This window comes from Acomys russatus, chromosome 5 (assembly GCF_903995435.1).
Source record: "Acomys russatus chromosome 5, mAcoRus1.1, whole genome shotgun sequence".
In the NCBI taxonomy this organism is placed as follows: domain Eukaryota; kingdom Metazoa; phylum Chordata; class Mammalia; order Rodentia; family Muridae; genus Acomys; species Acomys russatus.
The window spans coordinates 44826864-44845919 of NC_067141.1; the positions used below are offsets into that span (position 1 = coordinate 44826864).

The 19056-nt window shown below is 42.9% G+C and overlaps 1 protein-coding gene across 1 annotated transcript in view; it reads left to right on the forward strand.

Moving 5' to 3' along the window:
• Positions 1-12797: 12797 nt before the first annotated feature.
• The window catches only part of Dock8 (dedicator of cytokinesis 8), a 197930-nt gene continuing 191671 nt past the window's right edge, over positions 12798-19056 (forward strand). The window contains exon 1 of the mRNA XM_051146278.1: positions 12798-12918. Within this exon, the coding sequence (XP_051002235.1) occupies positions 12866-12918 (53 nt within the window). The 5' untranslated portion in view covers positions 12798-12865. The remainder of the gene's footprint in view (positions 12919-19056) is intronic.

Sequence of the window (19056 nt, forward strand, 5' to 3'; positions counted from 1 at the left end):
GTACTTTTATCCACTGAACCATCTTGTCTGCTTTGATAGACATTTTTAATCAGATTTTTGGAGCTATTTCCAATGCAGTTGATGGCTCAACCACTCAGAATAATGGCTCTCAAACTTTGGTTTCTAGCTGAACCACCAAGGAAATTTGAAGGCATGAGGAGCTCTATGCCTTATTATACCTCATTTAGTCTGAGCCTGTGTGTTACCTTTCCAGATATTTTGGACTCTAAGAATATTTGAGAACTTTTTCTTATAATGAATATGCGATGGGACCACTGTCGTGTCTCCCATATTCAACACCCAAAGTTCCCCTCTTTTTCAGCAGCAACACTGTTACATTATGAGAGTCACAGGGACCCCACAGTTAATTGCTCCGTAGTATGACATCCACTGTCCTGCTTGGACATTGTGAGAAAGAACAAGGAAGAACTGAGCCAAGCTAGTCTGGCAGAGACTACCACGTGTTTTGCCTTTTCTTCTTCTGGAAATATCCGGACTTTTTTTTTTTTTTTCATAATGCTTGAATTGCTACAGTGACAAGCAGGGGCCTTAGCTGTGGGGGCATAGACAGGAAGGAAGTTGGCTAATACCAAAATGGGAAAAAGCACTTCAACAGCTCACAAAAACTTTGGCTGAACATTGACAGACATCAGGGGTCAATAAAAGTTCGGAAGATTCTGTAGATCTGCCTCATTTCTTTCCGTCAAATGGCTCAGTGTATCTAGGGAGACCCAGACTAGCAATTTAAAATTTAAAAATGAACACAAATCAAAAAGAACCCAAGAGCCTGAGAGACACACTGAATGAATGGAAGAAATAAAAAAAAAAAAATAATAATACAACTATGAGATAGATAAATAAGAAAAAACAATGCAGCCGGGTGTGGTGGCTCATGCCTTTAATCCCAGCACTCAGGAGGCAGAGGCAGGTGGATTGCTGTGAGTTCAAGGCCAGCCTGGTCTACAAAGTGAGTCCAGGACAGCCAAGGCTAACACAGAGAGAGACCCTGTCTCAAAAAACCAAAAGAACAAGACAAAACAAAAGCACACACACAAAAAAATGATGCATCTATGCAATAACAAACCCTTTGCTTTGTATGCCAGCTTAAAATTTTAATAAAAGGGAAATTTATAACTCAATGGTCTGAAAATTACAACTATGTAGTGAACATGAAAAAAATGCAGTTCACCTAACACATACATAAAAATTTATTTTAGCCTATTAATATACTTTTAGCCTACTAAAGTAGCAAAGATTTAAAAAGAGATAGTGCTCCATGTTAATTTGCCATGATAAAATTGTTTACAGCATTGCTTACAAATTGACACAAACCAACCAAAGCCAAAATTATATTGATAACATTTTATCTTAAACTTACTGTTTTGAAAATACATACAACCTCTTTTTACTTTTCACCCACGTTCTCTATTTTAATTATGTTACATTTTATTTTAATGTTGTAAATATCATTGAAGACTATCTAAGAGTAAGCCACAGAAGCCATTGCACCCCTGTACAGTGCTCCTTGTCCCCTGAGTAACTCAGTATAGCCTAAGAAGAAAAATATTCTTTTATGTAACTATGGTATGAACATCTTATTCCTGAAAACTTGGGTGTAATTTCACTATCAAATACATAGACTCACTTCTTCATATGTAGATTGTACTGAATGTCCCAAAGATGTTCTTTTTAGCAGCTTTTCTGAATCCAGCGACCACTCTGGCATCCCTGTGACCTTTTATTTTTTTTAATTTTATTAATTTTATGTGTATTAGTACACTGTCTTCATGCACACCAGAAGAGGGCATTAGATCCCAGTATAGATGGTTGTGAGCCACCATGTGGTTACTGGGAATTGAACTCAGGACCTCTGGAAGAACAATCAGTGCTCTTAACCACTGAGCCATCTCTCCAGCGTCCCCCTGTGACCTTCAGTTGGTACCAGTTTGTCATCTATCCTTTGGGTCTCATGAAAACGATACTTTTTAAAAAGAAGATAAGCAATGAATGTGTCTCAACTTAAAATTGTCTGTTTCCTCATGATTACATTCCAGCACATTTGGCAGGAGTTTACAACTTTTGGCTTAATTAAATTCTGCTTCTGGAATCTGTTTATGAGGAAATAATAATAAATGTGAGGCTTTCAAGACTCATATGACAAACAATAATAAATGCCATAGAGACCACGTTCAGAGACCATAGCTCGTGCACAGCACTGTGCTCTCTGAGCTGTGCCTCGTCTCTCATGTAACCTTCTTGGTAAAACGAAGACAGCAGCTTTTGTTCATGGCCCATACAACTAACTGTTCTCTCCTTCTTCCTCTTGTTCTGTCAGCTCCAAAGAACCAATCGTTCTGAGCTAACCATGGTTATCCTCTCCTCCAGGGCAGACACCTTCTCGGCAGCTGCAGAGAAGCATCTGACCCGCGTTAGGCTAGTAAACACTCTCAGCAGCCTTCCCAAAGGACTTCTGGGAAAGGTGGACCCTTCCATGGAAAAGGTCTCCCACTCTCATCTTCCTTTCAGAATTTTTTTTTTTTCCTCATGACAGGATTTCTCTCTGTAGTCCTGGTTGTCCTAGAACTTGTTCTGTAGACCAGGCTGGCCTCAAATTCAGCGGTCTACCTGCCTCTGCCTCCCAGGTGCTGGGAGTAAAGGCATGTGCCACCACTGCTTCCGCATTTGATGGCACTGCTGTGTGGTGTTCCCAGTTCTAGACCACCTGTTGTGGAAGTTGTGGTTTACGATATGTAAACATGCTTTTTGTTTTAATCCCAGGTGTGGCATATGGGGGCTACTCCAGTTTGTTCACAGCTGATAACTGCCTCCTGAGAGGGGGCGTGGTCTTTGCCAGCTGGGAACAAATGCCAGACCCAGAGAGAGACCGGGGCTCTCAGAAAGAAAGCTGCTGGTGCTCTGCCCCACTCGCCCTGCTGTTGATGCAGTTTGGCCAGAAGAAGTTGAAGACAGCCTGAAATGGGAATTGGACTTGCACCAAGGAACCTGACCACCCTAAACATCAGGAAGTAGGTAAGGAAAACTATGCTCCTTCTCCCCACTAACCTTCTTTCTCGCCTACCTGGTGTTGGGGTGTTGGAAGGGACTGTACTGGAGAAGGGAAAGAGATATAAGAAGCCAAAATAGATTTTAAAAATATGCCTACAACCACCTTTTTTTTCTTTTTCTTTTTAAAAAATATTTTATTTAATTTTAATTTATGTGCATTGGTGTAGTGGTGTCAGATCTTAGAGTTACAGACAGTTGAGAGCTGCCATGTGGGTGCTGGGAATTGAACCCGGGTCCTTTGGAAGAACAGGCAATGCTCTTAACCACTGAGCCATCTCTCCAGCCCCCACCTTTTTTTTTCAGTTAGACTTTTTTTTTTGTCTTGCTGCTATACTGATTGCCTTACTGATAAACACAAATAATAATAATAATAATAATAATAATAATAATAATAATAATAATAATAATGGAATAATATGTTACTTGCTCTAAGTACATTGCAGTATGCAATCCTTATAACAATCCTCATTAGACATGAAGTAGCAATGAAATGATTTCAAGACTGACGGTCACCACAACACCGAGGAACTGTACTAAAGTGTCTCAACATTAAGAAGATTGAGAACCACTGCTATAGAGCCATATAGTACTCCAAGTCAAAGCAGAAGAACCTAAAAGACCTGGCCCGACCCCTCACCTGGGCAAAGCAGGAGAGCTGGCCCTGGTGGCTCAGACAAAGGAGAGCTGGAGAGCTGAACAATACAGCCACAACTCAGGCTCAGATCCAGGGCTTTGGCTTGGTCTACCCCAACATTTACCCCATTTATAAACTGCAGGAGCATGTGAAGGGACTGGTCCTGTTGAACTAAAGCTGCAGGATCTCCCTGACACAGGGCAACAGCAGGATATCTGAGAGGAATCCCAGTGACAGGACAGTATTGATAGTGCAGAAGCCAGAGGCCTTGAACCAGACCAATGACTCATTGCAATGAACATTTGCAACTAAGGCTGTTTGGGCAAAGGGGGTCTACTGTGTGACACACTGTGACACACTGTGAAACATGGCAAGTTCCACAGTGAGACTTTTTAACATTATTTTTTCTCTTTGTTGTTTTTATTATTTTGTAGGGGAGGTTGTAAGGGCAGAGGGCAGATATGAAGGGATAGGGATTGGGGTGCATGATGTGAAATGCACAAAGAATCCATAAAAAGTTTTTTAAAAAGTTCTATACTATTAGTGAAGCACACCTTTGGGTATATCCAGGGATAATTAACTAAGGAAGAAGACCAGCCCTAAATGTGGGCAGTACTCTCCCATCCTTGACTAAATGAAAAAGGAAAAATGAGTGCCAGCGTTTTCCTTTCTCTGGTTCCTGATCAGCCCAGATGTGAGCAAGGAGTCTCACACCTTTACTGCCACACCCATGAGCTGGATCCTGCATCCCTATCTCCTTCACTAGGATGGATTGTACCTTCAAACCATGAGTCAAAATGAACCCTTCTTCTGCCACACTGCCTCTTGTCAGTTATTGGTCACTAATATGTGAGTATTGCCTGAAGTGTTTCTTAAACAATACGCATCCCTCCATTAACATTAGTATTTATGTACAAATCAAGGAAAGTTGTCAGAACTAGGATGCATATTACCCATTCATGTTGTCCCGTAGTTGCCTGGATATTAGTTACTTATGACTGTGGAATGCCAGGTGGAAAGAGATTTTTCCCAGAGTTGAAAACACTGCATAGGCAAAAAGCAATTGATATTTGCACGCAGGCCTGGCCTACCAAGGCTTCATTTTTCTCAACTTTGTTTTCTCTGAGAGGACGATGGTGTCTTCTATCTCTCTGCTCTTTCTGCCTGAGATAGCTCCAATAGCTCATCTCTGCCTGCTGAACTTCTCCATTAATACTTAGTTCCATATACATAAGTGACCCCAAAAATTCTACCAGAGACCTGCAACAGCTGATAAACATCTTCAGCAAAGTGGCTGGGTACAAGATTAATTAAAAAAAAAAAAAAATCAGTAGCCCTTCTGTATAGAAATGACAAAGAGGCTGAGAAAAAGATTAGGGAAACATCTCCTTTTACAACAGCCACAGATAATATAAAGTATCTTGGTGTAACTCTAACCAAACAAGTTAAAGATCTGTATGACAAGAACGTCAACTCTCTGAAGAAAGAAATTGGAGAAGATATCAGAAGATGGAAAGATGCTCCATGCTCAAAGATCAGAAGGTTTAACATTGTAAAAATGGCCATCTTACCAAAAGCAATCTATAGATTCAATGCAATCACCATCAAAATACCAACACAATTTTGTATAGACTTTGAAAGAACAATTCTAAACTTCATACAGAAAAACAACAACAACAACAACAACAAAACCCAGAATAGCTAAAACAATCCTATATAATAAAAGAACTTCTGGAGATATCTCCATCCGTGACTTCAAAACTATACTGTGGAGCAGTAGTAATAAAAACTGCATGGTACTGGCAGAGGAATAGACTGGTTGACCAATTGAATTGAATCACAATCCAGAACAAAACCCACATGGCTATGGACACTTAAGTTTTGACAAAAGAACCAAAACCATAAACTGGAAAAAAGGAAGCATCTTCAAAAAATGGTGGTGGTCTAACTGGATGTCTACATATAGAAAAATGCAAATAGGTCCGTATTTATCACCCTGTACAAAACTCAAGTCCAAATGGATCAAAGACCTCAACATAATATCAACACACTAAATCTATTATAAGAGAAAGTGGGGGAAGAGCCTTGAACTCATTGACACAGAAGACAACTTCCTGAACAGAACACCAACAGCTCAGGTTCTAAGATCAACAATTTATAAATGGGACCACTTAAAACTGAAAAGCTTCTGTAAGGCAAAGGACACTGTCAATAGAATGAAACAGCAGTATATACATTAGGAAAAGATCTTCACCAATCTTACATTGGACAAAGGGTTAATATCCAAAATATATAAAGAACTCAAAAAAATTAAGCACCAACAAACCAAATAATCCAATTGAAAAATGGGGCACAAAGCTAAACATGGAATTCTCAACAGAGGAATATCAAATAGCTGAGAAACATTCAAAGAAATGTTCATCCTCCTTAGTCATCAGGGAAATGCAAATCAAAACAACTCTGAGATTCCATCTTACACCTGTTAGAATGGCTATGATCAAAAACTCAAGTTGACAGCACAGGCGGCAAGGATATGGAGAAAGGGGAACACTCTTCCATTGTTGGTGGGAGCACAAACTTGCACAACCACTGTGGAAATCAATCTGCTGCTTTCTCATAAAATTGAGAATAGTGCTACCTCAAGACCCAGACATACCACTCTTAGGCATATACCCAAAACAAAGACACTTGTTCAACTACATTTGTAGCAGCTTTATTTGTAATAGCCAGAAACTAGAAACAATCCAGATGCCCCTCAACCAAAGAATGGATAAAGAAATTGTGGTACATTTATACAACGGAAGACTACTCAGCTATTAAAAACAAGGAAATCATGAAATGTTTAGACAAATGGATGGAACTAGAAAAGATTTTCCTGAGTGAGGTAAGCCAGATCTAGAAAGACACAGATGGTATATACTCTCTCATAAGCTGATTTTAGCCATACAATAGAAGATAAACATACTACAATTCACAGACCCAATAAAGATAACTAATGAGGAGGACCTAAGGGAGAATGATTAAATCTCACACAGAAGACAGCAGAAATGGTTGAGGAGAGGGAACAAGAGAGGAGAGAGAATGCAGAGAGAAATGAGTGTGGAGATCAGCTGGGAGTATGGGAGTGGGGACTGGGGTGTGTGGAGTGGGAAGAAAGGAGGCCTGCTGAGAGTAGAGAAACTATGAGTGGAGGCATCTCTGTGACAAGCTGGAGACATAGGACAGGGTAGGCTTCTGGGAGAATATGGGGGTGACTCTAGCTGAGACTCCTAGTAGCAGGGGTCATAGAGACTGAAGAGGACACCCTCTAACTAGATAAGACTCCTAGTGAAGGGAAGGGAACACTAACCTACCCACAAAAACTTTAACCAAAAATTTATCCTGTCTACAAGATGTGCAAGGAAAAAGACAGAGCAGAGATTGAGGCAATGTCCAGCCAGTGCCTGGCCTAAACTGAGACCCGTCCCATGGAAGAGAGCCATTCCCTGACACTATTAATGATACTCTGCTATGCTTGCAGACAGGAGCCTAGCATAGCTGTCCTTTGAGAGGCTCCACCCAGCCGCAGATCCAAACAGATACTGAGACTCATAGCCAAACATTGGACTAAGCGTAGGGGGAAAAGTAAGGGAATGGATAGAAGGACCTGGAGATGACAGGAGCTCCACAAGAAGACCAACACAGCCAACCAACCAGGGCCTAGAGCGGCTTGCAGAGACTGAAGCACCAATGGAGAACCAGGCATAGACGGAGCAGATGGGCAACTCAGGCTGTGCGTCCCCTAGTAAGGGGAGCAGGGGTTGTCTTTGACATGGTTGCATCTTTTTGGTCAGTCCCTCCTGGCGAGGCTGCCTTGTCAGGCCACAAGGGAAGAAGACATGCTCAGTGCTCATTCCTGATGTGACTTGATGAGCTGGGGTGGGTGAGTGGGGGCTCCTCTTTTCTGGGGAATAGAGGAATGGGGATGAAGGAGAGGAGGAAGGGGGCTACGATCTGGATGTAAAGTGAATAAATAAACAGATTAATTAATTAAAACAAAACAATAGCAACAACAAAAAACAAAAGCAAAAAAAGACTTAGTTCCAACATCACTATCGCAACAAAGCCATGATATTTAGTGTCAATCTCTCTGCTGCCTCCCCTCCCCTCAAGAATAAGTCATTTCCTGTCTGAGCTTCCTCATTCTCCCAGAGTTTCCTACAGCAAAAGGTTCCTGTGCTAGTCCACAGAGCCCAGGCCTCCTTTTCCTTCTGTATTTGTGTCTCATTCCTAGACCATGAGTTCTAGGAAGTCAGAGAACAGTATTGTTAATTGTGTTGCTCCTGCTGTCACCAGGCACATGGCTTGATCTATGGGGACCACTTGGAGAGGGTTTAGATAATGGTTAGAAAGTGTGTGGATAACGAGGGAATTCATGCATCCCTGAAAGAATTGTGCAAAGTCCTTTTAGTTACAGACTAGTGTAGTGTGACTATTCTCAAACGCAGAATACCCACATCAGAATCCAGCTTATATTGAAAGTACTAAAATATATTATTTTCTGGTTTGAAAGAAATACAAAACAGAGCTGGAAAAGTATTCATCAAAAGGCAAGTTAAAATACTCAGGAGGGAGCTAGAAAGAAGGCTCAGCAGTTAAGAGCACTGGTTGCTCTTTGAGAGGTCCTGAGTTCAATTCCCAGCAACCACTTAGTGGCTTCTATGATGGGATCTGATGCCCTCTTTTGTCATGCAGGCACAAATGCAAACAGAACACTCTGATACATAAATAAACAAGTCTTTAAAAGTACTCTAGAGAATAACACATACTGGTCTTGCTTCCCTCCGAAAGACTTGGGGAACTTGGCCACTTCTACCCAGGTTCATTTTAGGGAGCATTTGGTGGCTTTGTGCACCCACTTACTTACTTGAGTACCAACTATGTGTGAGGCTTTGTACTAGGACCTAAAGATATAACCATGAGCCAAACAAAAGCATCGGCTGCACTTGCGCAACTTATGTAGTATTAGCATGAAGAGTAATAAATTAAAAATAAACAAAATATATAACATAGACAGTGTTCTCTAGTCTTGTACCATGAAGAGTATACTGTCCTCTTGATGTGATCTCACTTCCTTCAAATTCACTGACTGTTTCAACATGTAAGCAGAGCATATCGGGTCAAGAGAAGGGCTGTGGAGAAGAACACACTTGGAAAAGGAGTCAGGCAGTCTCATGGAAGGTGACATTTGAGCACAGGCTGTGGAAAATTGGGAGGCTGTGGAGACTGTTTTTTGGAAGAAGGGAGGAAATGTGCACCCTGGTGCTCCTTGAATCCTATTAGGATGTTTACTGACAATGAGATAAGCTTCCTAACCAATCAGAGTGCTGGCAAACTGAGAAAAGTTCTCCTTTGTGTGGGGCATGAAAAACTTATCTCCAACACTGAAGAATGGTAGGGTGAAAAGCGCAGGAATAATAACAGATGTGGCAGCGGGGGGTGGGGTGGGGTGGGGGATGGGGGCATGGGGGGCAGGGGGGGTAGGTGAGGAACCCCAGAAGAAAGAATGATCTCTTCTGGGGCATGAGTTGCAGGTCTGCCCTGCTTTGAGCTAGGCAGGCCTGTCAGTCATTGAGAGGAAGATACACTTGATCAGAGGAGCCTCTGAGAAACTAAGGGTTGTTGGCAGGCACTTAACACGGGGGAGGGGGAGTGGGGGGGGCAGAGATTATTTAGAGCAAAAGAAGCAAGGGGTGTATCAGGGAAGCCATTTAAAGTTTGGTTTTTGTTATCCTGACATGAGCTTACTCAGGAGCCAGGATGGAGGCAGTGAGAACACTGGTATGTTTGTGAGGAAGTGACACTTTATAAAGGATGCGTGGCAGCCTGGGGAAGATGATTAGATCTGCAAGGCAAAGGCGAGGCCAGAGCTGACACCTTCCTGCAGTTCAGTGAGCAGCAAGCAGACGATGTTCTTCCAAGGCGAAGGGCTCTGACCAAAGGTGGTGTCCCTGGGATCATAGTCGACTCAAAGCTGAAGCCATAGCCTGACTTAGGGCTTTTCCTCTACTAAAAAACTCCCAAGTTTAAACCGAAGAACCAGGGAAGTACTGCCAACAACAGATGAGTGATTTATGGAGGAACAGCCAGCTTCTGATTGGGTAGGGGAGATAGGGAATTTTTAACTTTGTGGAGCTTGAAGATGTTTAAGTGGAAGTGTCTGGGTGACAGACAGAACTTCAGGATTGGAAATGGCCCTGCCCTTACTGCCCTGTGATCTTGGTCAAGTCATTGTAACCCATCAGTGCTTCAGTGGCAGAGTGGAGATAATGTTATTACTTAGTGGCAGTTATGAATTATTTAACTGGCTAATTTGTAAAGGGCTTGGAACAGTGCCTGGTTTGTGTGTCATTTAGTTTGTTAAATTATACACTCAAAATGCAATGTAAAGAAAAATAAAGTTTGCAGAAACCTAAATAAGAGTGTAAGATAATTGATGTATGGTTGGTTGATCATAGAAGTCAAGAGTAAGATTTTGTGAAAAGGAAAAACAAAACTGGATGACACAATGATACAGAGAAAGAGGAAGGCCCAGGGAGGCCAGCAAATGAGGAAGGGAAACCTTGCAGAGATAGGTCTGCCCAGGGGAATGACTTAACTATAGGGAACTAGAGAGGCAGTGAGAATGCAGAAAGAAGACACTTGGATGGCTGCTTCTGAAGTTTGCTAGTGGACTCTGACTATGTACCAGAGCAGAGAAAGCTATGGCTAACTTCAGATATAACACATTCCCGATGAGACAAGTGTTAAAATGTGACCTGACAACATAGATAACGATGCTGGTCTAATCTCCATGGTGAGGCACGATGTAAGAAGATTTCATGATAATTCTCCTGACCACCTCAAATGAGTTTCCTTAATGGAAAAATGGGACAATTGAAGATGTTATCATTAGATTTTACGTGTGTTTGTGTGGAAACAAGCATACTTTTGTTATATATGAAAGTGCATGCCATAAACATTTAGAAACCCAAGACAAGTCCGTATGGATTATTGTTTACAGATTGAAGATAAACACACCCACACACACCCACACACACACACACACACCCACACACACCTTATTCTTTTTCATAATTTATTTTATGTGCATTGGCATAGGGTGCTTGGAACTAAAATTAGAGGCAGTTGTGAGCTGCCATGTGTGTGGGTACTGGGAAGTGAACCTGGGTCCTTCGGAAGAGCAGATAGTGCTCTTACCCACTGAGCTATCTGTCCAGCTCCCTAAGTTATTCTTTTTATATATTTCTATCCAAATATTTTCCCATAAATTCCATTGTAGTAAATATCTTTAGGAGACCTTTGTAAGTCAGAAACAACAGATTTGATTGATTGATTGATTGACTGATTTTGGTTTTTATTCAAGTCAGGGTTTCTCTGTGTAGCCTTGGATGTCGTGGATTCATTTTGTAGACCAGGCTGGCCTCAGACTCACAGAGATCTGCCTGGTGTTTGCCACAGGCCCGCAACAGTTTGTTTTGTTGTTTTGGTTTTTTTCTTTTTCTTTTTTTTTTTTTAAGGCTTTAAAAAAATTAGTACTGGGAATGATCCCAGAACCTTGAGCTTGTTAGGCAAGTATTCTACCACTGGTCTCTGTAAGGCGGGCAGGACGGCCCTGCACTAGGTCTGTAGCACAGGCAGTCTTCTGATTAGCTGGGATTACAGATTTGGATTCCAAGTAATAGTTGGTTTTGTTTTGTTTTATTATTAAACTATTTGTTGTTTGTTTTGTTTCAGTCTGTTTTTAATAGTTTCTGTATTGTTAGGCTATGCACATTGTCTTTTCTGCTTAAAGGCCTTGGTATGGGGGAGGGGACAGTTTACCTAACCAGCACAGCCAAAAGCAGAGGAAGAAGGCTGCTGAAAACAAACAACGTATGGTCCACAAGTATTTTAGTTTTAGGTTACAAGTTACCTTGTATTAGACCAGTGCTGTCCAAGTTAAGAATGCAATGTGCTAGCAAATGTGAGCGGCATAAGTTTTTGTTTTGTTTTGTTTTGTTTTTTTTACATTTTCTTAATGTGAGCCACATTTAATGCAGGGAAAAACAAACAGGTGAAATTATCTTTAATAATTTCTTCACTTAAGAGATTCCAGAGGATCGTTTTTTAACATATAATAAAACACAAAAATTAAGACGTTTTGCATTTTTTTCTGTACTGTCTTGGAAACCCAATGTGTATTTATTTTCCAACCCATTTCACTTCAGATTACCCTAAAATTCAAGTGGTCAACTGCCACATGTGGCTTGTGGCTTCCGTATCTAGACTCTGCAGCTTGGAACCAAAAATACATCCCTTTTGTATTTTCTAAGGCAAGCTGACAAGCAAAACCGTGGACAGCATACATACAGCACAAGGTGAACCATGCTTGAAATAGGCACAGTCTTTCCTACTCTAGTCCTTTGGGGATTTTTTTTCCCTTCCACATTTCTCCTTTGTACGACCTTGGCCAAGCGTCTCCATGTAAAACAGAACTCAGTTGAAATGCGGGTGAATCTGAATGCTGTGTGTAGTGTTCCCTCAGTGAAAGTTTTATCTTAGGTTGTTAAAAGAAAATTTACGTAGCTCTTAATATTTACTCCTGGGATGGATCCATTGTAATAAAGTGTTCCATGAAAGAGTGCGCATTCGGCTTGGGAGAAAGTTGACTAGCGTCCTAAGAGAATGTGTTGTTGTTGTTTCCCAGGAGTGGTGTCAACCCACAGGGAGGCCCCTCCCGGGCCCCTGGCTGCTTCTGGCCCGGACGCGCGTTGCTCACCCGCTCCGTTTCCGGCCAACGCTCCCGGTCCCGGCTCCCCAGCCGGCGTTCCTCTCCGTCCCGGGTCAGCGGCGGGAAGCGAGCGCCTGCGGCCGGCTACTCAGAGCATCCGGAGCACGGTTCGGCGCGGAGTCCACGCCCTCGCCGAGCGCTCGGTGCGTGCCAGGCCGGGCGGCGCCGTAGGCGGCGGTGCAGAGCCCTCCCCCCCGGGAGCTGCGCGGACAAGGTGGAAATGCGGAAGTTTCCCGGCGCGGCTGACAGATGAGGCTGGCGGCCGGCCGGCCGGGCGCTGCAGCGGCTGTCCGTCCCGGTCCCGTCCCTCCGCAGCCCCGGGAGCCCCGACGCCGTCGAGCCCCGCGAGCCCCATGGCCACGCTGCCGAGCGCCGAGCGCCGCGCCTTCGCGCTCAAGATCAACAGGTAAGGCAGCACCGGTCAGGGCGAGTCCGCGGCGGGGCGCCTGGGTTCCAGAGGCGGCTGCGGCGAGCGCTCGGGGGACTCAGCTTGGTCCTCGGCGTCATCCCGCGCCACCTCCCCAACCGCGCGTGGCTCCTGCCACCCTCCCTCTTCTGACAGGTGGCGGGGTCCTGAGAGCGCAGTGCGCGCTGGGTTCACAGTGCCGCGCCCCGGGACTTGTCTTACAAATTGCGCCTTCCTTACAGTCCGGAAAAAGAGGGAAAGAAGTGAAGTGGCTGAAATCAGCGTTGCTTTAAAGCAGATCGGTCCGTGGCCCAGGGTTAGGGCTCTTTCAACTCCCCCTTCCAAAAAAGATCTTGGCTCCTGATGACATCGCTATTTTTAATCCTTGGTCCAAAAGGAGCCAGCCCTGAAGTGGAAAAAGTGATTTTTAAAATTCTTCATTTAAATAAGCAAAAGGAACGAGCCGTGGCTGACGTTTAAAGATTTATAGCACTCCAGCAAAGCGAAGGACTCAGGGATCTCCAATTTATAATCAGAGTTGCATACGCTACATCTCTGTAAGTTGACTAGACTGCTCAGAGTCCTCGGTAGACTTGAACGGCAGCATCTCCTCCGCTGAAAACTGCTGACAATTATTCAGGGGTATTTTTTTTTTTTTTTGCCTTGACCTGGGAAATCTAGACTGCTTGGCTAAAAGATAATGTGGAACTCCACTGTGAAGGGCAGCCCTCTGGAGGGTTTCCAGGTTGGTTTTTTTCTTTTCTTTTCTTCTTTTTTCACTTGAGCCTGTGGGAAGTTGGTCTACAGTAATTCATCTTTGAACTACTAGGAGGCTTGAGGCACTAGGAATCACCATCCGTGAAAAGTGAGCAATAAGGAGTACAGGGGGGCCTATGGAGCGTCACTGTGTAGTTGTGAGCAAACCATTTGTTTCCCCTCACTATTTCATCTGTCAAAATAGTTTAATTATTAATGTGGACTGTATGCAAATGTTGCAGGCTAAAGGGTACTAGTCTAAAGTCATAAACTATATCACAATTTATAGTCTTCCTATCGGAGCCCTTTTCCTCATCAGGCTTTCGTGGCTGTTGTGGGGCAGGAAGGGCTGCTCTAAGGCGTTGCTGGTGGCTAGGATTGCCTGGCTGCTTTCTCCTTACTTTTGTCTCTGTCATGAGAAATAAACAAGCCAGGAAACAACGAACAAGGGCAGGAAGATGTTGCAGATTCAGGAGGGGTGATACTGATCTGAAGAGAGTGGCCCCGACCTAGCTTCACCCTGAAGGCAGCCTTGCAGGCATCTATGGGATTGGTGTAACCCAAGGGTTATACATTTAGCCAGATGTGGTGGACTTGCCTGTAATCCCAGCCCTCAGGAGGCTGAGACAAAGAGATCACAAATTGAAGGCCAGCCTAGGCCACATACAGAGGCCTTACAACAAACAAACAAACCAGAAGCAACCACCCAAGCAAAACAAGAGCCAGGTTACAATCAAATTTACTTACATATTTTGTTGCAAATTAACTATATACCATTGAGCATGTGCATTTAAAATTTTTCTCAACTTTGATCTCTCTCTTCTCCCCTTTTTTAGACTCAAACTGGCCTTTAACTCCAAGAACTTCTGCTTCATCTTGTTTCTCTCTCTCTCTCTCTCTCTCTCTCTCTCTCTCTCTCTCTCTCTCTCTCTCTCTCTCTCCCCAACCCCCCTCCCCTGTTGTCATCTTCATCTTCATCTTCTTTTTGTTTTGATTGTTTGAGACAGGGCTTTACTATGTAGCCTTTGCTGTCCAGGACACACTTTGTAGATCAGGCTGGCCTTGAACTCACAGAGATCCCTCTGCCTTCCAGAGTGCTGGGATTACAAGCGTGGGCCACTGAGCCCAGTTTTCTTCAGCTTTCTATTTGCTGGGGTTGCAAATGTGCACTATTGCACCTGCCTCTTGTGTCAGTGGGAGTAATCATAATGTCTGACCCTATTTCTCCCTCTTCTGACTGTTAGAGGGGTGGATTAAGTGAAGTAGAGTAGGGGCAGAGTGCTTAAATGCCTAGCTCAGGGTAAATGGTAAGTAAGTGTTAGCTGCTCTCTCTGTACCGCTAGTACCGCTAGCTTCACCATGGTCATTGTCATCACTAACATCCCCGTCTCTGAAGGCCTAAGAAGAAAAGGTAAGGAGAGCTGAAGTTGGAGTGTTTTCCAGACAGAAACCATTTGGAGCTGGGTATGGGGATGCCAGCGGCCACCTGCAGCTTTCCTGGGGCTGATGTCTCTCATGTGTCCAACATTGTGCTGAAAAACCCAAACATACTCTTTGGAACAGAATGTTTGTTCTAATCTGACCAAGAAGTGCCTACGTAGGAAAGTAAAATGTAAGGTGTTTTCTAATCTCCTGAAAAAGAGTATAAATTGTGTTTTTTTTAAAAAAAGAGTTCTCTTTCCCCCTTTTAATGTCATTTTGTATATTGGGTGGGAGAAAAATGCTAAGTGTGTGACAGGAATAAGTTTCAGAAGAGCGGATTAATAAGAACGCACCTAGTGTTGACACAACATTATAACCCAGCATTTTAAGGTTGCATGCAGAGTGTCAGGTGTCATGTTATCACAAAACCTTAGGACACTCAATCGTCCTGTACAGAGGGCGTGCTCAGCTCTACTTGTCAACTTGACACAATCCAGAGTCACCTGGGAAGAGAGTTTCAGTGGCAACAGGTGCCGTGCTGTCTACATTGGTTTTGCCTGTGGGCAGGTCTGTGTTAGATTCTCTTCATTGTTGTTTGGTGGAGGAAGACCTCGCCAGGTGTGGGCTGCACCCATTTCACGGATTTGATCCTAAGCTTCGTAAGAGTGAAGGAAGCTTACGTAAACAAGCTCGGAGTGGGTATATGCTCTGTATATGATTAGCTCCTTGAGTCCCAGTCTTGACTTCCCCAAAATGATGGGCTGTGACCTGAAACTGTAAACCAAATAAACTCTTTCCTCCCCTAAGCTGGAGATGTGCTACCGTGGAGAGAGAAATGAAACTAGACTAGAAGGGGAAAGTGAAGCCGGAGGTGTCGTTGCACAAGGCCGTGCAGTTTCTTAAAGGCCATATAGTCACCAGTGGCTGTTAGGACTACAGATTGATCGTAGGCTAGCTGTCCTCATTAGGCCTATGCTATTTTGATCTGCATGTTATAAGACTTTCCTTTAAAAGTGAAGAATTAACTTTTAAAAAATCACTTCAAAGCCAACATTGACAGTTCTGTTTCTGAGAAGCGCATAGTATATAAATGATGTGCTGTTTCGCAGTGTCCAACATGGAGAGAATCTTTTACCTTACATGTGTGTCCATTAGGGTTTGTTGTTGTTCTGTTCTGTTTTGTTTGTTTTTGTGTTTTGTTTTTTGAGACAGGGTTTCTTCCGTGTAGCCTTGGCTATCCTGGACTGTAGACCAGGCTGGCCTCGAACTCACAGAGCTCTGCCCCCTCTCCCCGAGTGCTGGGATTACGGGCGTATGCCACAGTGCCCGCTGTGTCTATTAGTTTTTAAAATAGATCAAATTCCAAAAGTAAGACTGTGTTGAAATATGCCCATTAGGACTTTTAGTACACTTTCATATTTTCCACCTTTCTATTTAACAATGATATTCCTTAAGATATTTGTAGAGCGAACTACTGTTCTTCGGATTAATGAAGTATTGTAATTTGAGATATTAAAGATTATATTTGCAAAGAGCTTGGCTCTGCGCCCCAGCCTCAACAAGGAATGAGCAGTCTTACAGTCTGAAAAATGTTCCCCATGCATTCAAATTTCTGTGGCTTCCTGCAAGCAGCATTGCCCAGTGCAGGGCCAAAGCCAGAGGAAGTCGTGAATGCTGCTAGCAGCTGTCTCCCCGTGGCTGTTCTGGCTCTCTTGTGCTCTTATAAGTAAGTATACATGTGTATGCTAGAAATCCTATGCTAGGAGCATCTAGTTAACCACGCCTCCCGTTGGATATATTGAAACATGTCTCTAGGACCTGAAGCACAGGGGGATAGAAGACAAAAACTCTACCACTGAATTCGCCTGAGTTAGAAGAGTAAAATTTCTGATGAGCAATATGCATTTGTCTTGATTTTAGTCTTTCCATGAGTGTCATGTGGAAGAAAGACTAGATGTGAAGTAGGTAGTCACAGTGTTTGTGTTTGGCACTGTAGGGACTGCTGTATTAGATGTGTTGTAGTCCTTCACGGAGCATTCCCCTGTTAATTAGCTTTTTAACAATATATATATATTTTATTAATTTATTCATATTACATTTCAATTGTTATCCCATCCCTTGTATCCTCCCATTCCTCCCTCTCTCCTATTTTCCCCTTACTCCCCTCCCCTATGACTGTGACTGAGGGGGACCTCTTCCCCCTGTATATGCTCATGGGGCATCAAGTCTCTTTTTGGTAGCCTGCTTTTTGATTACTGGAATTTGCTGCCTTTTTAGATGCTGGAAATTATTATTAATACTGTGAAGATTCATCAAACAATACCTTGGTTTCTTTTCCCTTTTATGCAGTGTTGGGTATTAAGCCTAGGGCCCTATGCATGCTGGGTAAATGTTTTACCATGGGGAGCCATATCTTAGCCCACTTGTTTCTTTAAAACACAGAACAGGTATAGAACTTGATCAGATGTTAAAGTTAAAAAAAAAAAAGAACTTTAGATAAATAAAGAAAATATATAAGCTGTTAGGGGCGGATTAATAATTTTCTGGACACCCAGGATTAAAAGAAGTAGAAAATAAGATTTACACTTTTATAGTTCTTCCTGTCTTAGTTAACTCTTCTGTTGTTGTGATAAAATTTCATGACCCAAAGCAAGTTACTTACAGAAGAAGGAATTTAAATTGGCTGATGGCTCCAGAGGGAGAGTCCATAATCGGGGGTGGAGGGTGGGGCGGGGCAGGGGAGACATGGCAACAAGCTGTGAAAGCAGGAAGCCAAGAGATCACATCTTCAACTGCAAACAGAAACAGCCATCTGGAAGTGGGGCAAGGCTGTAAACCTTCAAGCTTGCCCTAAGTGGCATACTTCCTCTAGCAAGTTTACACCACCCCCCTGACAAGGGATCAAGGGTTCAAATACCGAAGCTTGTGGCGAGCATTTCTCATCCAAGCTACCATGTTTATTCTGCGGCAGATATGGATCTAAATGTTTATCTCGTAGCTCACCCACTTCCATGAATTAGGAACAATTACTGTCTTCATTTTATAAATGGGGAAAACAGAACAGAGACCAGTTATAGTCAGAGCTGGGATTTATACTCAGGCCATCTGTCTCCAGAATCCCCCCTCCTACTCACTATATCACGATGTGTCTTGGTTTTAGTTTCAAAGAAGTAACAATGTTTACTAGCTACTAAATATTGTGTCATATAGGCAAAATTCCAGCACTGTACAGGAGGCGCTCTCCAGTCCCCACCCCTTGATGCAGAGCTAGTGGCAGCTGCTAGCTACTGGAGCCAGGAGAATCACTCTTTTTTGAAGTTGTTCCCCATATACCAGTGGGCGACCCCACACCCATATGCACGTGGGCGGCACTGAGTGGATTTAGCACAATTAAAAAAGAAAGGCATGAAGTTGGAAGAGGGGACGTGCTGAAAGGATATGAGAAGAATTGGAGGAGGGAAATGGATGGATAGGATCATATTTTATTGTATGAATGTATGTATGTATGTATGTATGTGATTCTCACAAAGAAAATTATAACAAAGAAATGATAACAGGTGAAATGTTCATTATTAATTTGGTTAGTATATTGTACATATGTTGAAACATCACACTATACTCAGTAAATAAGTAGTTATTATTCGTTAGTAAAATTAAGCTAAAATAATTAAACATTTAAATTTTCTAAAAAGAGAAAGTCAGACGGCTTAGCACTCGATGGAAAGATAGAACTGACTGTCCAAGGTTGTCCCCTGACCTTTCCACGCTCTCCATAGGTATGCACCCACATTCATACACACATACCATGCAACACGATAATAATAGAATTTAAAATTTTTTTTAAAGTGGAACAAAGCATTAGGCATACCAGTAATCATTAGGATGATTTTTGTGGGAGATAAAACCAGGTGCCATAAAAGAATAAAGATACATAAAGGTTTCATTCAAGGACCACCCCAA